This window comes from Cricetulus griseus, assembly GCF_003668045.3.
Source record: "Cricetulus griseus strain 17A/GY chromosome 1 unlocalized genomic scaffold, alternate assembly CriGri-PICRH-1.0 chr1_0, whole genome shotgun sequence".
NCBI classification, from domain to species: Eukaryota; Metazoa; Chordata; class Mammalia; order Rodentia; family Cricetidae; genus Cricetulus; species Cricetulus griseus.
Window position 1 is genome coordinate 189985099 of NW_023276806.1, and position 23503 is coordinate 190008601.

At 47.0% G+C, this 23503-nt stretch overlaps 1 protein-coding gene across 3 annotated transcripts in view; it reads left to right on the forward strand.

Moving 5' to 3' along the window:
• Positions 1–23503, forward strand: part of Kiaa1549 (KIAA1549 ortholog) — a 104038-nt gene that overhangs the window by 51117 nt on the left and 29418 nt on the right. For all 3 annotated transcript variants that reach the window (XM_027391470.2, XM_027391472.2, XM_027391471.2), the window contains exons 9-12: positions 255–432; positions 5909–6093; positions 16654–16850; positions 19548–19663. In XM_027391470.2, the coding sequence (XP_027247271.1) occupies positions 255–432; positions 5909–6093; positions 16654–16850; positions 19548–19663 (676 nt within the window). The remainder of the gene's footprint in view (positions 1–254; positions 433–5908; positions 6094–16653; positions 16851–19547; positions 19664–23503) is intronic.

Genomic DNA, 23503 nt, shown 5'->3' on the forward strand with positions numbered 1-23503 from the left:
TCACTCTATCGGTCCCTTTTTTTCTCAAAGAAGACATTAAAACAAAGTACAGTTGCTGTTCTACACAGAAGGACTTTCATTGTGACTGTCTCTGCCAGTAGACAGCACTGAGATTCTGGGACTCAGTAAGTGGCAATGAGCTTTTTAAGAGGACTGGGACAAATGCCAAGTCACACACGAGGGGCTGAGTGCCCTGAGATGGGCATCCGGCAGTGTGAGCTTCCCTGATGCTGGGGGGACTCTGTCTGTCACAGGTGGTGAACGTGTCCAGGCTGGAGGGAGATGACAATCCTGTGCAGCTCATCTACTTCGTGGAGAATCAAGATGGAGAGAGACTCAGTGCAGCCCAGTCTTCAGATCTGATCAACAAGGTAGACCTCCAGAGAGCAGCCATCATCTTGGGGTACCGGATTCAAGGCACCATTGCCCAGCGTAAGTCTAAGAGTATCATCCTGCCAGCCATGCCGGGGTCCAAAGTCACTTGTGTTTTGAGAGCGAGCTCTGAACTACAACATTCTGACCTGTATGTAGTAGATTTATGTCTTAAAACCTCGTCCTGAAGTGGTGTTTATGCAAGATGTTAGTTGTTGATGTCTGTTTGCTGAGACTTTGTTGTATTTTTCTTAAATTGATTTATTATAAATTATAAAATATACACTGTGTGCGTGTGTGCGTGCATGTGTGTGTACGTGTGTGTGCATGCACATGTGTGTGTGTGCACATGCCATCGTGCATATGTGGAGATCAGAGGACAGCTTTGTAGACTCAGTTCTTCCCTTCCATCTTTACGGGGTTCTGGGGTTCCAGCCCAGGCCATCAGGCTTGTGAGGCTTTATTTGCTGAAATGCTCTTTATTTTTATTTCCATCTGTGGGATTGTGGACATTGCTGTTGTTTTTTCTACCTCACACCTCATATTCATGAGTTGCCAGTGAGGCTCAGGACCTTATGTCAACATGAACATCCATTCCCCTACCCCCGTACTAGTTTTCATTTGAAAAGCCATCTTAGGTAAAAATAATACACCTATTCTGTTTTTATTCCCAAATCTTCCATGCCACACCCTGCATGTTGGTGGGGACAGTGAGTCACTCAGGAAGCTGGGAGGTGCCCTCTAAGTTGACTGACTTCCTTTGGGGCCTTTTAACACAAAGGAGTCCCTTGATCCTTACCCTCTCTTCAGTCCCGTTTCTCCCTCACCCTTGCCTCACGCAACTCTACATTTAGAAGGACGTGTTTGATATTTCTTATTATTGTTGGAAGGTACGTGGCCCTGCCCTCTGGCAATGATTGCTCTCAATACCTCTTTTCCAACGGCCAGATTTGGGGTGTGTGTTTGAAATGCAGAAGCACGGAGAATATAACTCTCTTAAATATGATTTTACAAGTTAGACTGCTGTCTTAGTGTGGGTGTTTTCCCTCTGTGATCCAGAGCAGTCCTTGGTAGTGTGGGAAAGCCTGCTCCCTAAAGTGGAGGGATAGGCAGATGTATTGACATCAGAGAATCCTGAAGAACTTTAGTGAGGACAGGTAGGAGACAATGCAAGCTTTTTCTTCTCTTCATCAGTATGTTTATTAAAAACATAGACTGATACACCTGTGTTTAATGTCATTGTTTAATGTCATTGTGGACGCATGCTGACGTTCATAAAACGGGCTCTTTACAAATATACCCCAGATAGATGTAAAGATACAGTCAGAAATGACCACTAAGACCTTTCCATTTCAGACATAATTTTATAATTAACACTTGTAAGAACTTGGAGTTGGCATAACATACAATTCCCTGTGGGTGCCAAGAACCAAACCCAAGTCCTCTGGAAGAGCCTCAAGTGCTCTTAACCACTGAGGTGTGTCTCCAGCCCAGCTTTTAAATAGTACCTTTGAGATTACCCTTTGGGAAAGGCTTTGGTGAAATCAGTCCTTGGCCCTGGAGACTTTACCAGGGTGAGGGCTGTTGAGTGCACTGATGGACAGGGGTGCGAGAGATGACGTGGTGCCGTTAGTAGGCTGTTTGATGTGCTTGAGAGATGACTGCGTAGTGGGGTCTGTTTCAAATCAGTGAGGGAATAATGAAAAAGTACTTCCTAACACTGTATCCAGAGCCGGAGATGGATGATGAGAGAGCTGCCTCCCTCTGAGTTTTACACAAGGTTGATTTCAAGAGGATACGGCCACCTTTCTGTTGGGGGTTGGCAGGGAGTTAGGAAGTAGTGGGGGTACAGATTTTCACCTACTGGCCCTTCAGGAAGTAAGTCAACAGCCCTTCAAGTGCTTGTCACTGACCAGAGTTACAAGATTAACCAGTGCTGTCTTTTATTAAATAATGACAATTCCACAAGTAGCTTCTAGCTGGCCCCAAGCTAAAGATAAACCAAAGGCGGGGAAAATGAGGTGAGAACTGGTAGACTAACACCAGTGAAATATGGTGAGCCATTTCCTCCATCTAAAACTCACATCCTGAATTGGACCACACACATGCCGTGAGACGCCCCCAGCCAGTTCAGATGACTACCGCATGAAGCTGCACAGGGAGTTCCAGGCCTGTGTGGGCACAGTAGGGCTTCTACAGCTTAGCCAGCACTCACAGTGAACTCTACACAGCACACATGTATAACGTCTCTCCTGACATGGCTTTCCACACCAAGCATGCACATGCAAGGACCCAAACTGGAGCTGCCTGGTTTCCATACTCATAGGGCCCTGTGTCCTCACCTAGGAACAAGTCCCCTGAGTCTACCTTAACTCCCAATAAAAGCCCTGAGAGTAAAGACAGGCAGTCATGTCTTTGTGACCTCACTCTTTTCATTAAAAGCTTAGTTAACCCTTGCTCTTGTCTCCCTCTCCTTCCTTTCTGTACGGGGCGAATATCCTGGGATTCCAGGGTTGGGAGAAGAAGCCTCACTCCCTACCAAGGCCAGTCAAGGGGCCTTGAGGACACCTGTCTGTGGTTTCCCTCGATTAGAACTAACAGGAATAACAGTTCCTGCCATGAGCGGTCACCATGTCTGTGCTGTTGTCTGTTCTTAGACAAAATGAGCTATTAATGTACATTCCGTCCAGGCCACATTTTAAAACACACACCTTGTTTTCTCCCTGTTAAACATAAACTTCTCTAAGTCTTTCTGTTGGAGCTGCAGAGATGGCTCAGTGGTTAAGAGCACTGGCTGCTCTTACAGAGGTCCTGGGATGGATACACAGCATCCACATGGCAGCTCCCAGCCCCATGACACCCTCTTCTGACCTCCGAGTGAACGGCACCCATGTGGTACCCGGACATATACAGGCAGAGCTCTAATACATAAGAACTAAAAATAAACAATGACTCTTTAATAAAAATATGGCCCTTTGTGCTGCTGCTCTGTCTCTGAGCAGATGTATTCTGATCCTCGAGCGGGTGTTAGCTACTGAGACAGGAGCTCGCTCGCAGCTTAGTCCCTGCCGATCACAATTTAGGGGTGTCTGAAAAGACTTGGAAGCTGGGGTGAGCAGAGCGAGGAGCTGTACAGCATCTGAAGCTAAGACTTTGGTGTATGAAGGGACATTTTAAGAGAACTGTAAGGAGCCACTTTTGAAACAGAGAGAAGAGTGTTGTCACGGGGAGGCAGGGGTGTGAAGGGGAAGACAGGAGGACACTGGGCTTAGAGACTGGGAGAAGCTCTGAGCTCCCAGGAGCTTCGGAGGGTCAGCACGGAAGGAAGAGAACACAGGATGAGCTAGCCAGGGAGACTGGAGAGGGGTGGGAGCAGAAGGGTCCATGCAGGGTCACCTGAGGCTTGAAAGGTGAGAGGCTGCTGTGTGTGGGCATGGCTGTGAGTGCAGACAGGCCATTTCAAAGGAGTGCAGTTCACCTCAATGTCATCTCATAGTTGATACCTGTTACCTTTAATAAAGCGGCTTCCACGAAGACCCGCTTCCAACAGCTCGAAGGTCACAGGTGAGGAAGACTACACCCTGAAATCCCATGTTCAGACTTCAGTTTCCTGGCAAACCCTCCCATTAGTTAAACCCTTTATGGGGGCGGGGGAGCCCCTCGGAGTGGTAAAATACATGTATTGGAGGAAGGGGGGAAGGAGAAATCATGTAATTTTAGTCTCAAAAGTGAAAGAAAAATACGTATTCGAGACTATTGACCTTTTCAAAACCATCTTGACACGTATGAACAAGTGGCGTTGGCCAAAGTCAGTGTTTGCAGCCATCTTCTCTCTTCATTTTCAGCGCTTGCCATTGGGCACAGAAGCTCTGCCCATTAGGTAGCGCCCCTCAGGTCCTGGCAGCCTCTGCGTTCTCTCTGTCTGTAAATTTTACTGTTCTAGGTGCCTCGTATGACCTTTACTCTTGTGTGTGTGTCTCCCCTTGCATAGCGTGTTTTCAAAGTCCATTCCTATTGTTGCTATTTTGAGATTCACTTTTTCGTCCTCTTTTTTTCTTCTGTGTTTGTGTATGAGACAGGTGTCCTACTCTTTCATTCTCCACCCAATTTCTTTGAGACAGGGTGTCTCACTGAACCTGGTGGCCGTCAAGCCCGGCCATTGTCCTGTCTCTGCCCCGCATGGTGCTGGGACCCATGCCCCTCTTTGACATGGGTGCTAGGGACCCAAATTCAGGCCTATAGTAAGAAATTACCAATACGGAGTCAGGTAGAAATATAAGGGTATTTAATAGGGAAAAGCCTTACTTACAGAGCGAACCAGCCAGCCGGTGGTAGTCTGTACAGCAAGAAGCAAAGAGAAACCGAAACCGAAAACGCAGTCCCCCTACTCACTCTGACCACGCCCTCACAAGCCCTCAGGTACTCTTGTAGCCAGCCCCTAAGAGGCGTGGCTACAGCTTCCCCTACACAGGCCCTCCTGTTTCTGTAACAAGTGCCCTTCTTCCTTACCGGATGAACTATCTCCTCAGCGCCCCATGTCCTCTCTGAAAGCTGAATAGTACTCTGCTGTGTGGCTATACCACCTTTTGTTTATCCGTTCACATGTTGGCGGCTTTGGGCTTTCCCGCCATGGCTGTGTGTCAAGTGCAACTATGAACAGCACCATGTCTGTCATGTTTTCAGGTGCTGAGGTGGACCTTTGGCCTTTTTGTGGTGCTGTAACTTGTAGCTGTATATTTTTGTTGGGACCGTAGGCTCCCTAATAATGACACGGAGACTTATTATTAATCATGAAAGTTTGGCCTATAGCTTGGGCTTGTCCCACTAACTCTTATAACATCGATTCATTTCTGTTCATTGATGTGCTGAACAAAAAGATTATTCCACAACAGTAACTCTTTGGCTGTTTCCTCTAGAATATAGCGCTAGAAGCAAGTAGCATTATTTGGGGATTCATTTCTTGGTAGGTCTCCCTCCCACCTGTAGACCCAGTGCACCTGGAGGGTTTTGTCTGCGTGCTCATCAGCACATCTCACCTTTAGAACCATCTGGCACCATCAATAAACCTATGTAGGTAAGGACAGAGAGAAATGAGTTGGTAGGATGGGGAACAGCTTCTTCCCAGGTCTCCAGGTTCCAGCTCATGTTTTTCCCAGAGACCCGGGAGGTGATGCCTGCTCTGTTGGATACGGTGCTCGCAGCTGTGTCTCAAACACATAGCTTCTCTTCTCACATTGGAAGAGAACCATTTTGAATGAGGTTGTACAGAGCGATTTCATGAGATGTTATGGAGCGGGAAGAATAAGCTAGACACCAGGAGACTAGAACCAACCAAGCTTTTGTCCTCTGATGCGTATGTGTCATTGGGATCCCTGGTATATAGTGTTCCTTGTGCAACATCTGAATATGCCTGGTTACTTTCGTGTCTTGAGCTGTATGACAAGCCCCCGAGTCTCAGAGGAAGGCATGTTCTGTCCAGCAAATGAGTGAAGAGCGTGTTGCTGAGAGCCTTTCTCCCTGCTCTGCTCCTCTGCAGCTGTGGACAGAGTGAAGAGGCCATCCCCGGAGTCTCAGAGCGGCAACCTATGGGTCGTCGTGGGTGTGGTCATCCCAGTGCTAGTGGTCACCGTGATTGTCGTCATCCTCTACTGGAAGCTGTGCCGCACAGACAAGCTAGATTTCCAGCCCGACACAGTGGCCAACATACAACAGAGGCAGAAGGTAAGCGCCCTTCAGAGTCCACATGAGCGTCCTCGTGGGGCAGAAGCAAGTCCAGGCTTGGGTGCTGAAAGACAAGGAGGGCCATTGAAAGAACTCTCTGGTCTAGTGGCCAGGTCTTCTGTCTTCACGTCTGTTTACCATAGCCCCAGATCTCTCTGTTAGTAATATATTCCAAGAACAAGACCTGTAAAGACAGGCAAAGTGAGCCTTGGATCCCTGTGATTTTAATTTGGAGAGAAGTTCAGTATGTCAGTTCATTCTGTGAATGAGTTGTGATCTGTTTACTCTGGCTGTTTTCGGAGGGCAGTGGTGGTGCAGGCTCCCTCAGCTCTGTGTATCTTCCCTCATACCATACACAGATCCACTAGAGGGCTCTCTTAGTTTCTTTCTGTCCATGTTGGAAACCCATTTGTATTTGTGTGTGTGTGTGTGTGTGTGTGTGTGTGTGTGTGTGTGTGTGTGTGTGTGTGTGGTGTGTTCCTGATGGGGTCAGAAGAAGACTCTCTGGAGCTGGAGGTGTTTGTGAGCCACCCAGTTGGGTGCTGGGAACCAAACTCTGGTCCTCTGAAAGATCAACAAGTGATCTTAACCACGAGCCATCTCTCCAGTGCCCATTTACTCATTGAAAATTGGTCATACGTGTTTTAAGTGTCAGGAATTTGATGGACGTCAGTCTAACCGAGTATCCTGGTTCTTCACTGTTGTGTTGGGTGTTGTCTATGAGAGGCGCTCTGAGAGGTTTGTCTTGACGAAGACAGCACCCTGGGTGCCACCTGCTGTTCCTGATTTGTTTTGCTTACATAAGCACAAAGAAATCTCAGTCCCAAAGTCTCTAGAATTTTTAAAATGCTCCTTTCCATGTTTTCCACGCCGATGCTGGATTCCCTAGTTGTTTTTTTTTTTTTTTTTTTTTTTTTGGGCGGGGGTGGGGGGTGGGGGGGTGTTTGTTTGATTTTTAAGTTGATTCACCTACACCTAATTTGTCAGCAGTTGTTTTCAGCTCCCCACTTGTCAGTTGTCTCTCCAAAGCATTCAGGTTTGTAGAAATAGCGATTCTTTTTCACGTGAGTATTTCAGGACTGTCTATTATATTGTTGTGTGAGCTTTCATAGCAAAGAAATTGCCTTGGGGTCACCATCTAGCAGCTCACCTGGTGTGAACAAAAACCTTGCCTGCATTCCAGAGACAGTCCAGCTGTAGACACCGACCAGCATGCATTTCAGCCTGTCTGTTTAGTTGTCTGCTGTATTTATTAGCACATGCCTACTATGTAAATCTTGGAAGGCTTACTCTATTCTGAATGTGATAAGATCAAGCAAATGGCAAAAGAGCAAGAAATAAAAGAATGCCATAGTAACCTTCTGATTTTATTCAGATGGTCTAAAAAAAAAAAAAAAAATCGATTAGCCAGGCACAGTGGTGCATGCCTGCAGTCCTAGCACTTGGGAGGTAAAGGCAGGAACATCGCAATTCAAGGCCAGCTGGGACTATCCAGTAAGATGCTGTTTCCTAAAACAAAACAAAAAAACAACAACAAAATGGGCTTCGGAGATGGCTCAACGGCAAAGGCACTTGCCGTGTAGGCATAAAGACCAGGGCTTAGATCCTCCACACCTGCGTAAAAGATGGGGAGGGTGGTGGCTGCCTGTAACCCCAGAGCATCTGAGGAGGAGACAGGATCTCTGGGACAAGATGACTAGCTAGACTAGAGGGATCTTGGAGCCCTGGGCTCAGGGAGAGATCCAGCCTGAGAGTGATTAGGGATGCCAACACCAGCAGCATGTGAACGTGCGTCCACCACACACCACACACACAGAGAACCCATGAAAGAACCGTAACTATCACAAACCACAGCCTCCCAAATGGAAATTTAAGTTTCAGTTTTAAATTTGTTATATACCTATCATAGTAAATAAAGAGTGTTTTCTCATGAATTAATCTAATGAAAAATCTTAATGATGTTGCAAGCTTATGGCTATCAGTGCTCCAGCAGAGGTTTTATACATGAATATTCTCTTTCCCACCCATCCTCACTCATTATTTACACAGTCGGCTAGCGTCTATAGTTGTCATTGTTACAGTAACAAGTGACATGGAAAAGGTGCCTGCCACGGTGCTCAGTGGTTTGCAGCATGAAATCAGATCAACAATAGGGAGGGAAATGTTTTGTTCTGGTGAAAGAGTGTGGTTATGGGGAGACACAGCCTGTGGAGTTGGCTGTGTGTTTAGGTCTTTTCTGTTCTTTGTTTCTGAGATGCATATTCCTTGTGGAAGCCTTGTCCATTATAAACTGTCAGCGGTCAGCATCTCTTAAACTGAAAACAAGATATTCCCCCCCCAGCTTTCTCCTCAATTCTACTTCTGTGATATTTCCATGTGCCAGATGTTACTATTGCTCCAAATAGAGCTTCAAGCCTGGAGAGAGCTGCTTTTTCTTCAGGGGCTGCAGGGGTCTGTGTGTACACACTTAGAGCTTGTTCCAGCAAAGATCTGCAGGCTAGACCCCAAGGAAATGGTGTCTGCTCACACCACCAGGAGGCGAGGCTGTCTTCTTTTGCTGGCATTGTGGCTCTCATGTGCAGGCTTGCCATGGGTGTGCAGTAGGAAGACGGTGACCTCCCATTAGTTGAAAATAAACTCTCTACTCTCTTCTGAGGCTGCACAGCTGTGGTGAAGGGTCTGTCGCCTGTTGCCTGTCTCTTGAGGTAACGAGTGAGGTGCTGTCCTCCTGTCACTGTAGGCTTCGTTTCCCTGCTCCTGTGGCTTTCTCTCTCCATCCTGCTCAGCCCACCCCCGGTGCTTCCCTGTGTTACTCTGTGAAATCCTCCAGCAAATCTCAGAGTTGCAAACATCTGGAAACCATAAATCTACTGACCTGCGCTCCCCACCCCCTTCCCTTGTAAGGAAGAGACTGCTTCAGATTGTCTGAGGGTCCATGATTTTTGAAATATGATAAGAGGGAGAGACCAGTGTGTCTTAGGTTTCCAGCAGGCCTTTCTGATTTCTAATGACAAAGGGGAAACTCCATGGATCTTTGTTTGTATTTGCTTTAATCACTGTCCAAAGCCATCATTTGTTATTATTACCTACAAAACTATGGTGTGGATCCTTCTCTCCATAAATGGATGGATGCTTGCAGGCCCCATGGGAATGTGTTTCTTCTGATGGGAATAGCCCATACCAATTATTAGCACAGAATTGTAGCCCCTGGGGGATGGTTTACACCCTCACTTGCTACTAAAGTTTGTACTGTGGGCAGCTAGAAGGACATGCCCATACCATGCTCCTCCGTTGTCTGGACTCCTGAAAGTGTTCAGGCCAGACTAAATTACAAGCACAAATAGCAGGCACTCTCTCTGTCTTGTAGGGTAATAGTTATGGAGAAGTCCCAGTCTCCCCCAAATTGACCTGGAGCAGTACCAGCGTGGCAAATGTGGGCTGTGGCAGCTGGGGCACGGGAGGGAGGGCATTCTGCTGCCTTCTGAGAGGTGATGCTGGGCTGTAACTGAGGTGCAAGAGACAGTGTGGACCTCTGTCTTAGTCACGGTTCTGTTGTTGTGAAGCAACACTGTGACCAGAGTAACTCTTAGAAAAGAAAGCATTTAACTGGGGCCTTGCTTACAGTTTCAGAGGTTTAGTCCATTGTCCTCATGGTGAGAATGGTGGCATACAGACAGACCATACAGACAGACTTGGTGCTACAGAAATAGCTCAGAGTTCTGCATCTGGATCTGCAGGCAGCAGGGAGAGAGAGAGACTGATTGGGCCTGGCATGGGCTTTTGAAGCCTCAAAGCCCAACACCGCTGACACACTCCTCCAACAAGGCCACACCTCCTAATCCTTCTAATCCTTTTAAAGAGTCCCACTCCCTAGTGACTACGCATTCAAATATATGACTTGATGGGGGGCAGTTTTCTTAAGCCATCACTACCTCTGAAGGGGTATAAGGGGCTAAGGAGAGCTGGAGCACAGCCTAAACTCATGTGACAGAGGACCCATCTCAAGAGCCCTGTAGACGTCTTTGGAGTTGGAACTGGTACCACAGGCAGCCGTTGCAGGCTATCTGACAAGGGGTGCAGTCTGGACAGCTTTTTGTTTGCAGTGGCCACTTGGGAAGGCAGTGTGGACAGTGCCACCAGGTACTCCTCTCCTCCCTAGCTCCAGACTCAGAATCTTCTGGATTGTTAACACTCACGTGCCCATGTTTCAGTGTGGCCTGTGGGTACAGCATAATAGAGTGTCCTCCCAGCTCAAGGACCACAGGGCCCCACATGACCGAACTAAGGACCAACAGATGGCTGTAACTCTATCTCGTCTTCACTTTTAAAATGGAAACACCATGGTGGCTCTGGGGATTTTTCTTCAACTGTTATCAGTCAAGTAATAAATTTATACAATGGCACTTTCCACACCCTTGCAAAGCTTGTTTTGTTGTTGTTTGTTTTTTTTGTTTTGTTTTGTTTTTTTGTTTTTTTGTTCAGACACTTTTTGGGATTTGCTGTATGGTTTCTATTGTCATCTTAACTTTCCCTTCCCTGGGGATCAGTTGGACCCAAGCATTGGGGGCTTTTCTGTGTCTTGTTCCATCTGGGTCTTGTTATATTTATGGCCCACATGTTTTAAAATTCATCATGCGTCTCTCTTGTTACTTGGCCGACCCGCTTGCCTAGACCTCCCTGACATGTCTGCAGTGTGTTCCCCTGGGGCCCAGACAAGGTGGCTTGTCCCCCCAATGATGTATTGAAAAAAAGAAAAGAAAAAAGAAAAATCTTTCGCCAGAAATAACTGGCCGTAATTTGAATATGGAACACCCGAATTCATCTAGATTCTTCTTATGAAAAACCGATTAGAGCCCATTTGCACACGGAAGGTGGATACAGTGCCAGTTTAGCTCTAATTTTATTTTTAAGGAATGGAAAAACTAGTTCCTAGTGGCTCAGAAAGCAGGGGCCAAGCTGAAAGCAGCGAATCCCCTGGGTGGGGGAGGGGTGGTGTTTTAGGTAATTTTTTCCTTCTGTGAGTAGGTGGCTTTTGTGCTGTGTTTAAGCACAGATGAGTTTGCCCTGGTTTCTTGCTGGTTGAAGGTGGTGACTCCCCAGCTTGTGAACTGGGCTCTAATGAGGATGTTTAGGGTGTGAGCTGGGCTCCGAGGTCTGGTCATAGTCAACAAGACTTGTGTCTCACATTGAGTCTTGGTTCATCAACCCAGTAACTTTGGTATGTCAGGTGATTTTTCTCATGGCCCATTCAGGCATTAGATATTTATGGAGGGGCGTAGCTTGCTACTCACAAGGTATTTGATCTAAACTTTCATCTGTAGCTGTAGCTGATATTCTGAAGGCTCCACTATTTATATTTACTACTTGGCATTTTCATCAACCAATAGCAGATAGCAGTGAGAGTGCTATCAGGCTCATTTGCATGGCCTTGGCATTTGTGAAGCGGTTTTTTTTTTTTTTTTTTTTTTTTATACATGTATTGCCATGTTTGTGTCTGACCTGAGTCCTGCCATTCTCTCAGGGGAGGTGGTTGCTGCTTGGCCGTAGCCTCTCTGGATGGCATTGCAGAGGCCAGTGCTGTTTGTGTTTTGACATCAGTCCTTTCAAGAGCCCTTTGTTTAGAGAGACATTCTGTCGTGCCTTCCTGCCTTCCATTTGCCTGACACAAACCCTGCCGTGGGTAACTGTGGCCAGCAGGTACTCAATTCTTTGAGGCCATATGCTTTCCTACTGGGTATGTACCAACAGGGAGCCCAACACAGTTTGCCAGCTGAAGGCCCTGAGGGTCACATGACCGTTGTTTCTGTTACATTTTCACTCAGAGGCACTTCGTTTAGGGAGCTAAAAGACTATGTCATTTGGAGTAAAACATATGTATAATATTGCAAATTGCTCATTTGGGGATTTTCCTCATTAGCTGGGAGTAATTGGTGTCAAATTGTCAGTTTTCTACCCATCTTAAAAAGGCTTCATAGACAGATGCTTGAGAATTACCTGGATGGGTAGATTTGTAATTTCAAGATGAAAATATTATTTATAATTACATATTTCCTACATTAGAATGACATATCTAAGTTTGATAGACAGGAACCCATTATAATAATGCAGTTGTTTTTTTTTTTTTTTCAGGTTTAGTTGTTGCCTAATTTTTCCTCTAGCCATATAAATAATACATACTTTGCCTTTAAGAGCTCAGCTGACTCTGGGCAGTGGTGGTGCACGCCTTTAATCCCAGCACACAAAAGACAGAGGCAGGCAGATCTCTGTGAGTTTTAAGCCAGCCTGGTCTGTAGAGCGAGTTCCAGGACAGCCAGTGCTGCACAGAGAAACCCTGTCTCGAAAAACAAAGAGCTCAGCTGAATCATTGTGGTAACTTAAAACAAATGAAGAAAAAATATCGGGCTAGCAAGTGTGGGGCTTATGAAGGGCATATTGCTGATTGCTGTTAAGTACGTTATTGAAAAAAAGATGTTTATTTATTTCGTGTGTGTGTGTGTGTGTGTGTGTGTGTGTGTGTGTGTGTGTGTGTGTGTGTACCACATGTATGGAGGAGCCCTTGGAGGCCAGAAGAGGGGGGTTAGAGTTCCATGAATTGGTGTTACGGATGGCTGTGAGCCCCATGTGGATGCTGGAATTGAACTCAGATCTTCTTCAAGCGCAGCCAATGCTCTTGATCTCCGAGCCATCTCTCCAGTCCCTTAAGTACATTATTTATGCTTAAGTCCAAATGTGTTACCCTGCAGCTAATCTAATACAGTGCAAAGGGACAACAGCTAAATGAGCAGAGAATGCTCCTGGGGGACACTCACTGAGCAGGGGCCAAGTGGCTGGAACAACTGTGATACCCAGTGACTAAAAGAAGCCGATGGCCGTTTCCTGCAGGACTGAATAAAAGTTTAAGGAAACGAAGATGCTGGCTTGGTTCTATTATTTCTTTCTCTGATTTTAAGTTGGAATTTTGATCTTTTTAGAAGTAAATATGAAAATTTTTACTCTTTTATCATTTGATGCAAAATAAAGACCCAGATGCTAGGGCTGGAGATGGCTCAGTGTCAAGAGCCCTGGCTGCTTTTGTAGAGGACCCAGGTTTGGTTCCTAGCACCCACTCTGTGACTCAAAACCACCTGTAACCAGTTCCAGGGGATCCAGTACCCTGTTCGGAAGTCACAGATCCTATGCATGTACATAGTACAAGTACATACATGGAGGCAAGCATTCATACATGTAAATAAAAATTAAAAAAAAATTAAGGGGCAAAGAGAAAAGACCCAGGCTCAGCCCAGTGTAGTGGTGTACATTTTTAATCCTAGCATGTAGAAGACAAGGCAAGAAAATTGAAGTTCAGGGCCAGCCTGGGCTATATAGCAAGAACTTGAATCAAGTAATAATCAAAAAGCGAAGCCGAGACCTTGTGAATTTGGTGCTCACAAGCTCTTGGTTTGTGGGGCATAGTGAGCTTGTGGCCAGGGGGTACTTCAGTAGAGATGACGTTAAATAGAAAACCCTGCTCCTGCTGTTTGCTCTGCAAAATGTGAGTTCACAGCATCCCAATGTGGAATTCTCCACTAAAGAAATGTATGTGGTGGGCCTGGGGAGTGGTTAAGACTGTTGTTGGCTCTCGAAGAGGACCCGAGTTTGGTTCCCACCACCATGTGCCAGCTGCCCAAGCGTGAGAGCCTGCATTTGGTCCCCAGCATTCCTATCAAGAGCTAGGCACTGGCAGTGTGCACTTGTAAGCCCAGCCCTCGGGAGGTGGATCCAGGTGAATCTCTAGGGATTGCTGACCAGCCAGCCTAGCTGAATCTGAGATAGGGTGAGGATCTGGAGAGAAGGCCTAATGGTTAAGAACACTTGTTGCTCTTGCAGAGAACCTGGGTTCAGTTCCCATCACCCACATGGTGGTTCACAACCATATGTAATCCCAGTTCTAAGGGATCTGATGTTCTCTTCTGACCTCCAAGGGCACCAGGCATATGGTGTACACACACACACACACACACACACACACACACACACACACACACCCCTCTACCTACCTTCTGGCCTCCACATGTACACACACACAAATGCTCACATACTCTCATGCATGCATGTATGCACACAGGAGATCCATCTAAGATCAGGAAAGAGGAAGCCACCCCCAGGCTTACTGTACTTTGATGAAAGGGGTCTGCCAAGCACTTTGAGTCACTGTTATTTGATGTCCAGAGGTTTCTGTTCTCTATATGGAGTACTCCAAGGAGCTACTGTGTTTATAAGAGCGGGGCTTCTCTTCTGTGGGGGCAACAGGACTGTTAGGGGTGTGTGAGGGGGAAGCCTCTGTTTCTAGGAAATGTTTGTCCGCCCCCAGAGGAGTCCAAGCGACCAGTTGAGGAAAGGCAGCTTGGATCTGTCATTCCCCGTGCGGTGTTCTTGAGTCCGGGGAGCATGGAACAGAGGCCTGTTCTAGTAAAGGAAGTTCATTTAATTAGAGAATGTGGCTGCCAGCTGCTCCGCCTTTTGTTTCCAAGCAACTCTTTGTAAACTATCTTTACAGTACCGTTTGTCTCCCTCTGCTGGCGTAAGTCATTATTGCAGACTGCCTTCCCCCTTCCCCATCTGGATGTAAGAGACTTCAATTCACAAACCTAAGCCAACAGTGCCACTTGTGAGGCATAAGGTATTTCATTGTGACACAGCAGCTATGTGAGAGTACTTCTAGATGTGAGTGTCCCCTTAGGCCCCTGAGGTAGAGTCAAGCGGCATTCCCAATGAGCAGACAGACCCTCAGGACAGCCTCTCTTTCTGTGTGTAAGGGATTTGCTTGCATGTATGTATGTATGTATGTATGTATGTATGTATGTATGCATGTATGTATACCACATGTGTTCCTGGTGCCCACAGAAGTTAGAAGAGGGCATTGGATCCCTGGAGTTACAGACAGTTGTAACAGTTACAGACAGTGGGTGCTGGGAACCGAACCCAGGTCCTCTGGAAGAGCAGCAAATGTTCTTCAGCACTGAGCCATGTCTCCAGCCCCTTAGGGCTGATTTTTATATGTCCTCTCATTTTCCATGCCCTGCAGGCTGGATTTAAGGAAACTGTTAGTACAGTCTGTAATATTGTGAAGATGATGTCACCAGACATGGTACTCTGCATCTCCATGTCATGAATGTCCTTCGGCCCTCACCATAGGCTCAGAAGCCAGAGCCTAGAGAAGGTGCAGCTCCCAGGGTCTGATTCTGGGGATGGTGTCCCCAGAGAGAACACTGTGTCTGCCAACGAGTACAGGCTGTTTCTGAAGACTTCTCTGCTGAGGACCATTTCTTTCTAGAAAATTTTATTCCTTTAGTTTCCAGTACTGGGAACGTCCAGACCGGTGGGTTTTATTTGAAGTCCCCTATTTCTTCTGTGCTTCATTTCCTTCTTTCCAGTGCCAACCTGGTAGATAGTCTCTTTTTTGTTGGTTTGGTTTGGTTTTGGTTTTTTGAGACAGGGTTTCTCTGTGGTTTTGAAGGCTGTCCTGGAACTAGCTCTTGTAGATCAGGCTGGCCTGGAACTCACAGAGATCCGCTTGCCTCCGCCTCCCGAGTGCTGGGATTAAAGGCATGCACCACCACCGCCCGGCTTAGATGTTCTCTCAACAGAGACTCTACATTCATGTCTGCATGTCACCGGACAGATGGCTGGCCGCAGCATACCTCTCAGACTGAACATCTCCTAAGCTATTGTCCTCTGTCTCCGCCCCCTGGGCCACTTTTTCTTGAGGATTCTTCTGTCTTTCAAACTAATCATGTTGAAAGCGAAGCCTGTGTTTTATCTCCTGGAAAACTTTGGTCCTTCGGGACACACCCTAATGTCACCTCCATGTTGGGGATGGCCTTCCTCGGGCTTCAGGCCATTGACTGTTCTCCTATGGTCTCTCTGTCTGCCTGGCTTCTCCCTCCACTGATTTCCAGAGCTGTCCTTTCTTCCTATTTTCCTTGCTGGGATCTGGGCAGGCTGTCCTGATTTCATGCTCATGGTGTCACAGGGGCCTTGTGCTTGGTCTACTTAGAATTTATAAATCTGCCTCTTTAGAAATAGAGGCTGTTTGAATACCCGGATGACTACCTTAAAAGCTGCCATTTGGAACGATACACGTGGAACCTGGCCTCTCTCTCCACCTCCCTGCTGCATTCTGCCCCTTTAGTGCGTGAATGTAATCTCTTCTAGGCCTCAGGTAGTCTCTGTTGGTCTCACACTTTGATCTATAGCAAGCTCTTTGAAGCCTGCACAGTTCCCAAGGCCTGGATGGAGTGCCCTTTTCCCTGTAAAGAATGTCCCCCTTCACAGCTCTCTGACAATGGGCAGGTGGTCTATTGGAATGGCTTTTGTATTAATGTCTTGCTATTTAATCCTTGTATTCTTGTTTAATCTTTCATAAGCATCTGTGATGAATTCTAAGTATAAACAGAACCTGGTACCTGATCCGTTACAGAGATGTTTGTTGAGTTGGGTTGGTGGCTTTGCTGGAAGTCTTGGCTCAGGGGTTACCCTCCTCTGGCCTCACGTTAACCACCTTGTTCCTGTGTGTTTTAGCTGCAGATCCCCAGTGTTAAGGGCTTCGATTTTGCTAAGCAGCATCTGGGTCAGCACAATAAAGATGACATACTGATTATCCACGAGCCAGCGCCACTGCCGGGACCTGTGAAGGACCACACCACACCCTCTGAAAATGGAGATGTGCCGAGCCCAAAGTCCAAGGTCCCTTCTAAGAACATCCGCCACAGAGGAAGGTCAGTGTTGGGCTTTCTAGATTGTTCTCTGGTGCAGAGCGTGTTTCAGTTATCAGGTCTACCTCTGGTATCAGAAGTGCCGGTGATGGGTATTGCCCCGAGCCTGCAGATTTGACTGGTGATCAGCCAGCTATAAGTGTGCAGGTTCTGGGGCGAATGTCTTAGGCTTTGTGAAGGTAATACAGGAAAGAAGGTAGGAAATGTGAGGATCAGGGGCCAGCGAGATGGCTTGCTGCCAGGTTTGATCACCCACCTGTATTTAATCCCGGAATGCACATGGTGGAAGGAGAGAACAGACTTCTACAAGTTGTCCTCTGACCTCCACACACGTGCTGTGGCTACATGGCCCCGACTCCCCAGATAGGTGTTCCTCAAAACATAAAATAAAAAAGTTAAAGTACATAGTTCCCTGCACACACACACTCAGTAGGCCTCCTGGGCTTGCCCTTGCTCTGCTGGTGGCTGGCTGTGACCTTAGCACCTCACAGCTTCACTCCCACCCCCCAGCCCATTCCCTGTCTACTGCCAAAGTCCTCGTGCCAAAGCAGGCCGGGCGCCTGCGAGAAGAGCTAGAATGACCCCGAGGAAGACAGCCGGGTCAGGGTTTGTCAGTTGACGTTAGTTCTTGACCTAGGCCCCTGAGGCTTCCCATTGTCAGCCTCTCCTTGAGATTCAGAATCCTGGCTTCTGATTGGCTGCCCGTAGTGTAAAAGCCTGTGTCCATATCAACACACAACATCCAAACCGATGGCATCTCTTCTACCTCGGGGATCTGGCCTAGTTGAAGAATTTAATGGATGTTGGAGCATGGTCCTTGGGAAGAAATGAACGATGTGGAGAGATGTTCTTTGCTTAATTATTCTCAGGCCTAGGGTGCAGCAAATCAGCAGAGGCAATTTAAAGCTGTTAGTAACGGTTTTCCAAGAATTGCTTTCTCCCCAGTAGCCTCAGATAAACATCTGCTGGTCCCTTCATCACAGTGGTCTTTGGGGTAGATACAGTTATCCCCCTTTGCTTTTCAGTCCCACCTCCATGGTTCCAACCTACTGGGGGTCAGAAAGCTTGGGGAGGGTGTTGATGGTGAATGGACAGACTCGTTCTTGTCATTACTCTTTTTTTTTTTCTTGAGACAGGGTTTCTCTGTGGCTTTGGAGCCTATCCTGGAACTCGATCTTGTAGACCAGGCTGGCCTTGAACTCACAGAGATCCACCTGCCTCTGCCTCCTGAGTGCTGGGATTAAAGGCATGTACCACCAGCGCCCGGCTCTTGTCATTATTCTTAAAACAGTTTATGGCAGCTATTTGCAGTGTTGTGTGAGGTGCACAGGCAAACACTAAGTCATTTCATACAAAGGACTTGAGAGCATCTGTGGCCCACAGGTGCTGAGGGAGGGCTGTGGAGAGAGAGTCTCTGAAGGGCACCAGAATGTATTAGCAATTCATGTTGCCATCTAAGCTAGGGAGTCTGTGGAGGCCACAATTGCTCACTGGGTGAGGCTGTTCCCTATCCTGGTGTGCTCTCTAGCCTGGTGTGCTCCCTAGCCTGGTGTGTTCCCTATCCTGGTGTGCTCTCTAGCCTGGTATGCTCCCTATCCTGGTGTGCTCCCTAGCCTGGTGTGTTTCCTAGCCTGCTATATCCTGGTGCTGTGTTACCTTTAATGTTCATGCATGGAATCAGATCTCTTTGTTCCAAAGGTCTGGAGTTATCTGGGGTTGACCCCAGAACTTCCCTGGCCTCCTAGGGTTCTCGGGTTCTGTTGATGCTAAACCAGGCCAAAAGCCCAGGTTCTTCTTTTTTTAAGTCTGCCTCCCTGTCTCCCCGCTCCCTCCTTGTGTGTGTACATGTGCGCATGTGAAGGCCAAGGGACAGAAATTGGGACACGGTTCTCTTCTACCATGTAGGTCTCAGGAGATCAAAATCAGGCAATCAGGTTTTTTGGCAAACAGTTTTACCTGCTGAGCCATTTCATAGGCCTTTAAAAACAAAACAAAACAAAAACTGGAATCTGTGCTGTAGATCTTAAACTATTGGGTCAATGTTAAATTTGCTGTGTGCCCAGACAAGACTATATTTTATTTTATTTTTATTTCATGTACATTGGTGTTTTGCTTGCATGTTGTCTGTATGAGGGTGTTGGATCCTCCGGAACAGTAGTGAGCTGTCATGTGGATGCTGGGAATTGAACCCAGGTCCTCTGGAAGAACAGCCAGTGCTCTTAACTGCTGAGCTATCTCCCTGGCCCATTGGCCTTATTTTTAAGAGTAAGTTGTTCTTGTTTGCTTTCTCGGGGTGCTAAAGATTGAACCCAGGGCTTTGCAGGTGCTGAGTGGCGCTCAAACACTACCTACATCCTCTGTGGCAGTGCTGGAGCTCATGTTCTTTTCCATCTAACTGTGTTAGACCTAGACTGCCTGTCAGGAAATGGCCTAGGGCCAGGGGCCTCAGCCTTGGGCCCCAGCAGCTATGGGAACTTACTTTCTCCAGCACTTGGTTTTCTAGCATTTGTTGAAATGTACCTTGCTCAGCTGGTTAGTTAGCGATGCCAGTGTGTTCTCAGGACACAGTGATTGTGGCCATAGTGTGACCCTTGAATCGTGGACTGTTTTTCATGGAAGCCTGTTTCCAGTGAACGAGATGTTTTAAAGCCCTTCCTGGCCTCTCTTCTCTGATGTTTGCTTTCTGCTTTGTGTCTGCAGAGTTTCTCCCTCAGATGCAGACTCTACAGTCAGCGAGGAGTCCAGCGAGAGGGACGCGGGAGACAAGGCGCCAGCTACTGCCCATGAGAGCAAGGCCCACAGAGCTCCACAGAGTGGTCTGTCACTGTCCTTCTTTCCAGTGTTAACAGTTGTCATGGTCAGAGTCCCACAGGGCAGAGGATTGCCTTACTGCAAACACTAAACTTAAAAAAAAAAAAAAAAAACTACAGGCGGGCCATAGTAGCTCACACCTTCAGTCACTTCACTCTGGAGGAAGAGGCAGAGGCTAGCCTGGTCTACAAAGCAAGTTCCAGAATAGCCAGGGCTACCCAGAGAAACCCTGTCTTGAAAACAAAGCAAACAACAAACAAATCTACAAAAATGGAATTTACGTCACTCCTGTTGAGTTTCTCACTTTTGAACCCTGTGGAGGTGTCTGCTTCAAGGGAAGGCATGGGGTAGAGTCTAGGGGTCCGCTGAGTTTCGACATAAGCTAGCAGATCATTCTAACTTAGCGTCAAACTAAGGACAAGGGGAATTTAATGGAAGCTGTCTTAAAACTGCCTTTAGGACAGTGCCTTTCTTACGAATGATGGGAAGATGTTTATCTGTGACAGGTTCATGCCATTTCTAGATGGTTCTTCCAGCAGGTAGTTGGGTATAATCAGATAGATGGCCCAACATCTTTACAGGCCAGGCCCAAAACAAAGGTCACCCCCACTGTAAAGTTCATTGCTGTGGGTCTAATAATTTAAAACAAAAGCACCTATGCCCGAGGCCTACGTTGCCTTGGTAATAAATAGTTCTTGGAGTGATGGCAAAGTAGCCCTGCTGTACCTGAAAGTGTTCATCTTCTGATTCCACCCCCTGACTGGTGACGTGACAGACATATGTACGTATGTGCTCCACTACGCCTGGTTGGCAACGTGGCTTCATATTTATTTATTTATTTATTTACTTACTTATTATGTGTGTATGTGTTCGGGCACACATGTGTCGTGGCGCACGTGTGAAGGTCAGAAGATAGTTTGTGGAAATCTTTTCCTTCCTTCTACCACATGGATTCTGGGAATTGAACTCAGTTTGTTGGGCCTGGTGGTGAGAACCGTTACCCACTGAGCCATTCTGACCTGGGCCCCGTAGCTTGGTTCCAACTTAACAGATTGTGTTAAATGAATGTACTCTTGGTGAGTTGGCAGGGTCTTTGTTTTTTTATCTCAGGATCGTATCTCAGTAGTTCCAGGGATATGGGATTAATAACAGTTTTTATATTTACTGTGTGGAGACTTTTGGGTCTGACTATGTAGACCAGGCTGTGCTCATAATGTTCTACATGCCTGTGCCAAGTGGAATTAAAGGCATACACCATCATACCCAGCTACCCTTACTTTAACATGTTTCTTGTTTTAGATTTATTCCGTGTTATGTGTTTGAGTGTTCTGCCTGCATGTATGTATACATTACCATGTACGTGCAGTGCCCATGGTGGGCAAAAGATAGTGTTGGGTCTTTTGGGAACGAGAATTTTGGATGGTTGTGACCCACGGTGTGGGTGCTGGGAACTGAACCCAGGTCATCAAGTGCTCTGAACAGGGCCGTCTCTGCAGCCCCATGTTTGCTTGTGAGATGACATGTTTCTCTGGTTGAAAATACAGCACAGACCGACTGACATTCTATAAATGAAGAGACTCTGGACCAAAGACCAAAAGCCCTTTATGCCCCTGGCCCCCAACCCCAAAGCCTTGCAGGACCCCGTCCCATGCTCCTCTCACTCACCCTTGCCACTCCTCCCTGCTGGGTCTTTTGTAATTTTGAGGAAATACCCCCACAGAGTAAGGGAAGAGGTTTTTCCTTGGAGTCCAGTTTCACAAATATCTTAAAAGCTTATTTGGCACCATGGTAGCGGGTGCTGTGTTTCAGATATGGCTGGATTAAAATCTTGTCTCAATCCTGGGAAAGAAATACTTGAAAAAGAAGGAGGAGAGTCCTAGCCCTTCTCTGGTTAACTTTTGTTGCTGGTTAGTGCCCCTACCTCTTCTGACACTGCACACCCAGGTGTGCAGTGAAGGGAACAGACCCAAGCTGTGCTGTCAGCATGCCTTCCGAAGTCAGGTAGTGAGCATTCAGCAATGGGCTGAGAGCCCCAGCCTGTGGGTCAGGGCTGGGAGCTGGAGCTTTCTGGGGGTGCCAGGTGCTCCTGGTGTAAAGGAAGCATGATGCTGGGGATGCCAGAGTCTGTAAGGTCATATCAGCCCACTGAAGCTGCCACCTGCTTAAAAGCTGCCATAAGACAGCTTTGGGGATGACATAAGGTGTTTTATTTTGTGCGTGGAGCTGCATTAGATAATATATATATATATATATATATATATATATATATACATATATATATATATTATATGAGAGAGTGCTCTCCACTAAACAAAACTTCCGGTGTCTTCCCCTTTGGAGACAGTGGCTTCCATAACACTGGACCTCACATTCTCTTTGAGTTCTGGGATAAGTGGAGTCCACTGCACCTGGATTGTTTACAGTTCGAGTAAAAGTCCATTTTCTGCTGTATGTCACATGAGGGGACACATGTGGGGAGGAGGCTGTTGAGAGCCACCAGGATTGCCTTTGGATTAGTGTTGCCTGTTACCACTTCATGTGGCACACCCAGGAGCTGGGCTTTAGTGTCTCTAGCATGCCGTTTTCAGCCCCACTCTTGCAACGGAAATTCATAAAAGACCGCTGTTTGTGTTTTGGTAATTTCAAACTTGACTCCGATCCCTGCCCTCCCATTTGGAAGGTGCTAGCTAGACTGTTGTGTAGCCTTGTGTCTATCTCTGAGACTACAGAGGTAACTGACTCACAAGGTACCGCGTTCTCAGCCATCGCAGTTAGGGTGAGCCACATCTGTTTCCACTCTCCTCCCTGAAGGGAATGTGAAGAGGAGGTGATAGAGGAGGGGTGTGCCCTTGAGCAGGAGTTGTCAGGCTCGGGGTGTTAGTGCTGTCCTCCCCGTGGTCCTAACCCCTCCTTGTCCTCAGGAACACACCTACCAGAAGTGGATGGCCAAGTGCTCTTTTATGGGCTGGGGTAGCTAAGACATGGTCTCACCACATAGCTCTGACTGTGTAACTCTGGCTGGCCTGGATCTCACTGTGTAGACTGGGTTGGTCTTGAACTTCCAGAGATCTTGCATCTGCCTCCTGGGTGCTGGTGTCAAAGGCGTGTGCCACCACACTGTCCTTCCTCTCCAGTGCTTTCTTGATGTGCTCACGGAGGCAAGTGTGTGATTCTCAAGTTGTTAGAACCTCATCAGCTTGAACGTCACGAGCTCCAGGTGCCGGGATTTCTCATAGGAACCGATAGGCATTTATTTTGGTACCTGGTGAGGTCTTTTTCCCAGTGAGCGCTTTGTTTCAACCTGATTAGCTACACATCTGTAGCACTGACGGATCATTAAGCCTAGTTCTCAACTTCTCAGGAAGGCAATTCCAGGAGCCCTCTTCAAGGAAGAAACTTGTAAACTGAGTCATGGTGACTACTGTCATGTAGCCATCATTCGGGGTTTCTCCTGAGCGTCTGGGATGTGCTTGGCAGCTGGCTGTGATCTCAGCCTCATAGGGTGTGGCTGGAGGGAGGGCCACCAAATTTAGGGTGGTGTGGGTTAATTATGGTTATCTGTAAATGATGAAATACTTTTTTTTTTAAACAAGTCCAATTTATTTATTTGTTTATTTCATGTGTGTTGGTGTTTTGCCTTTGTGTATGTCTGTGTGAGGAGGGTGTCAGGACTCCTGGAACTGGAGTTACACAGACAGTTGTGAGCTGCCATGTGGGTTCTGGGAATTAAACCTGGGTCCTCTTGAAACTGCTGAGCCATCTGTACAGCCCTGAAATACTTTCTTAAACTAGTCTTCCATCAAAGCATATCAGGAAGGCTCTTTCCTCTGTCGTTGTGTGGCTAA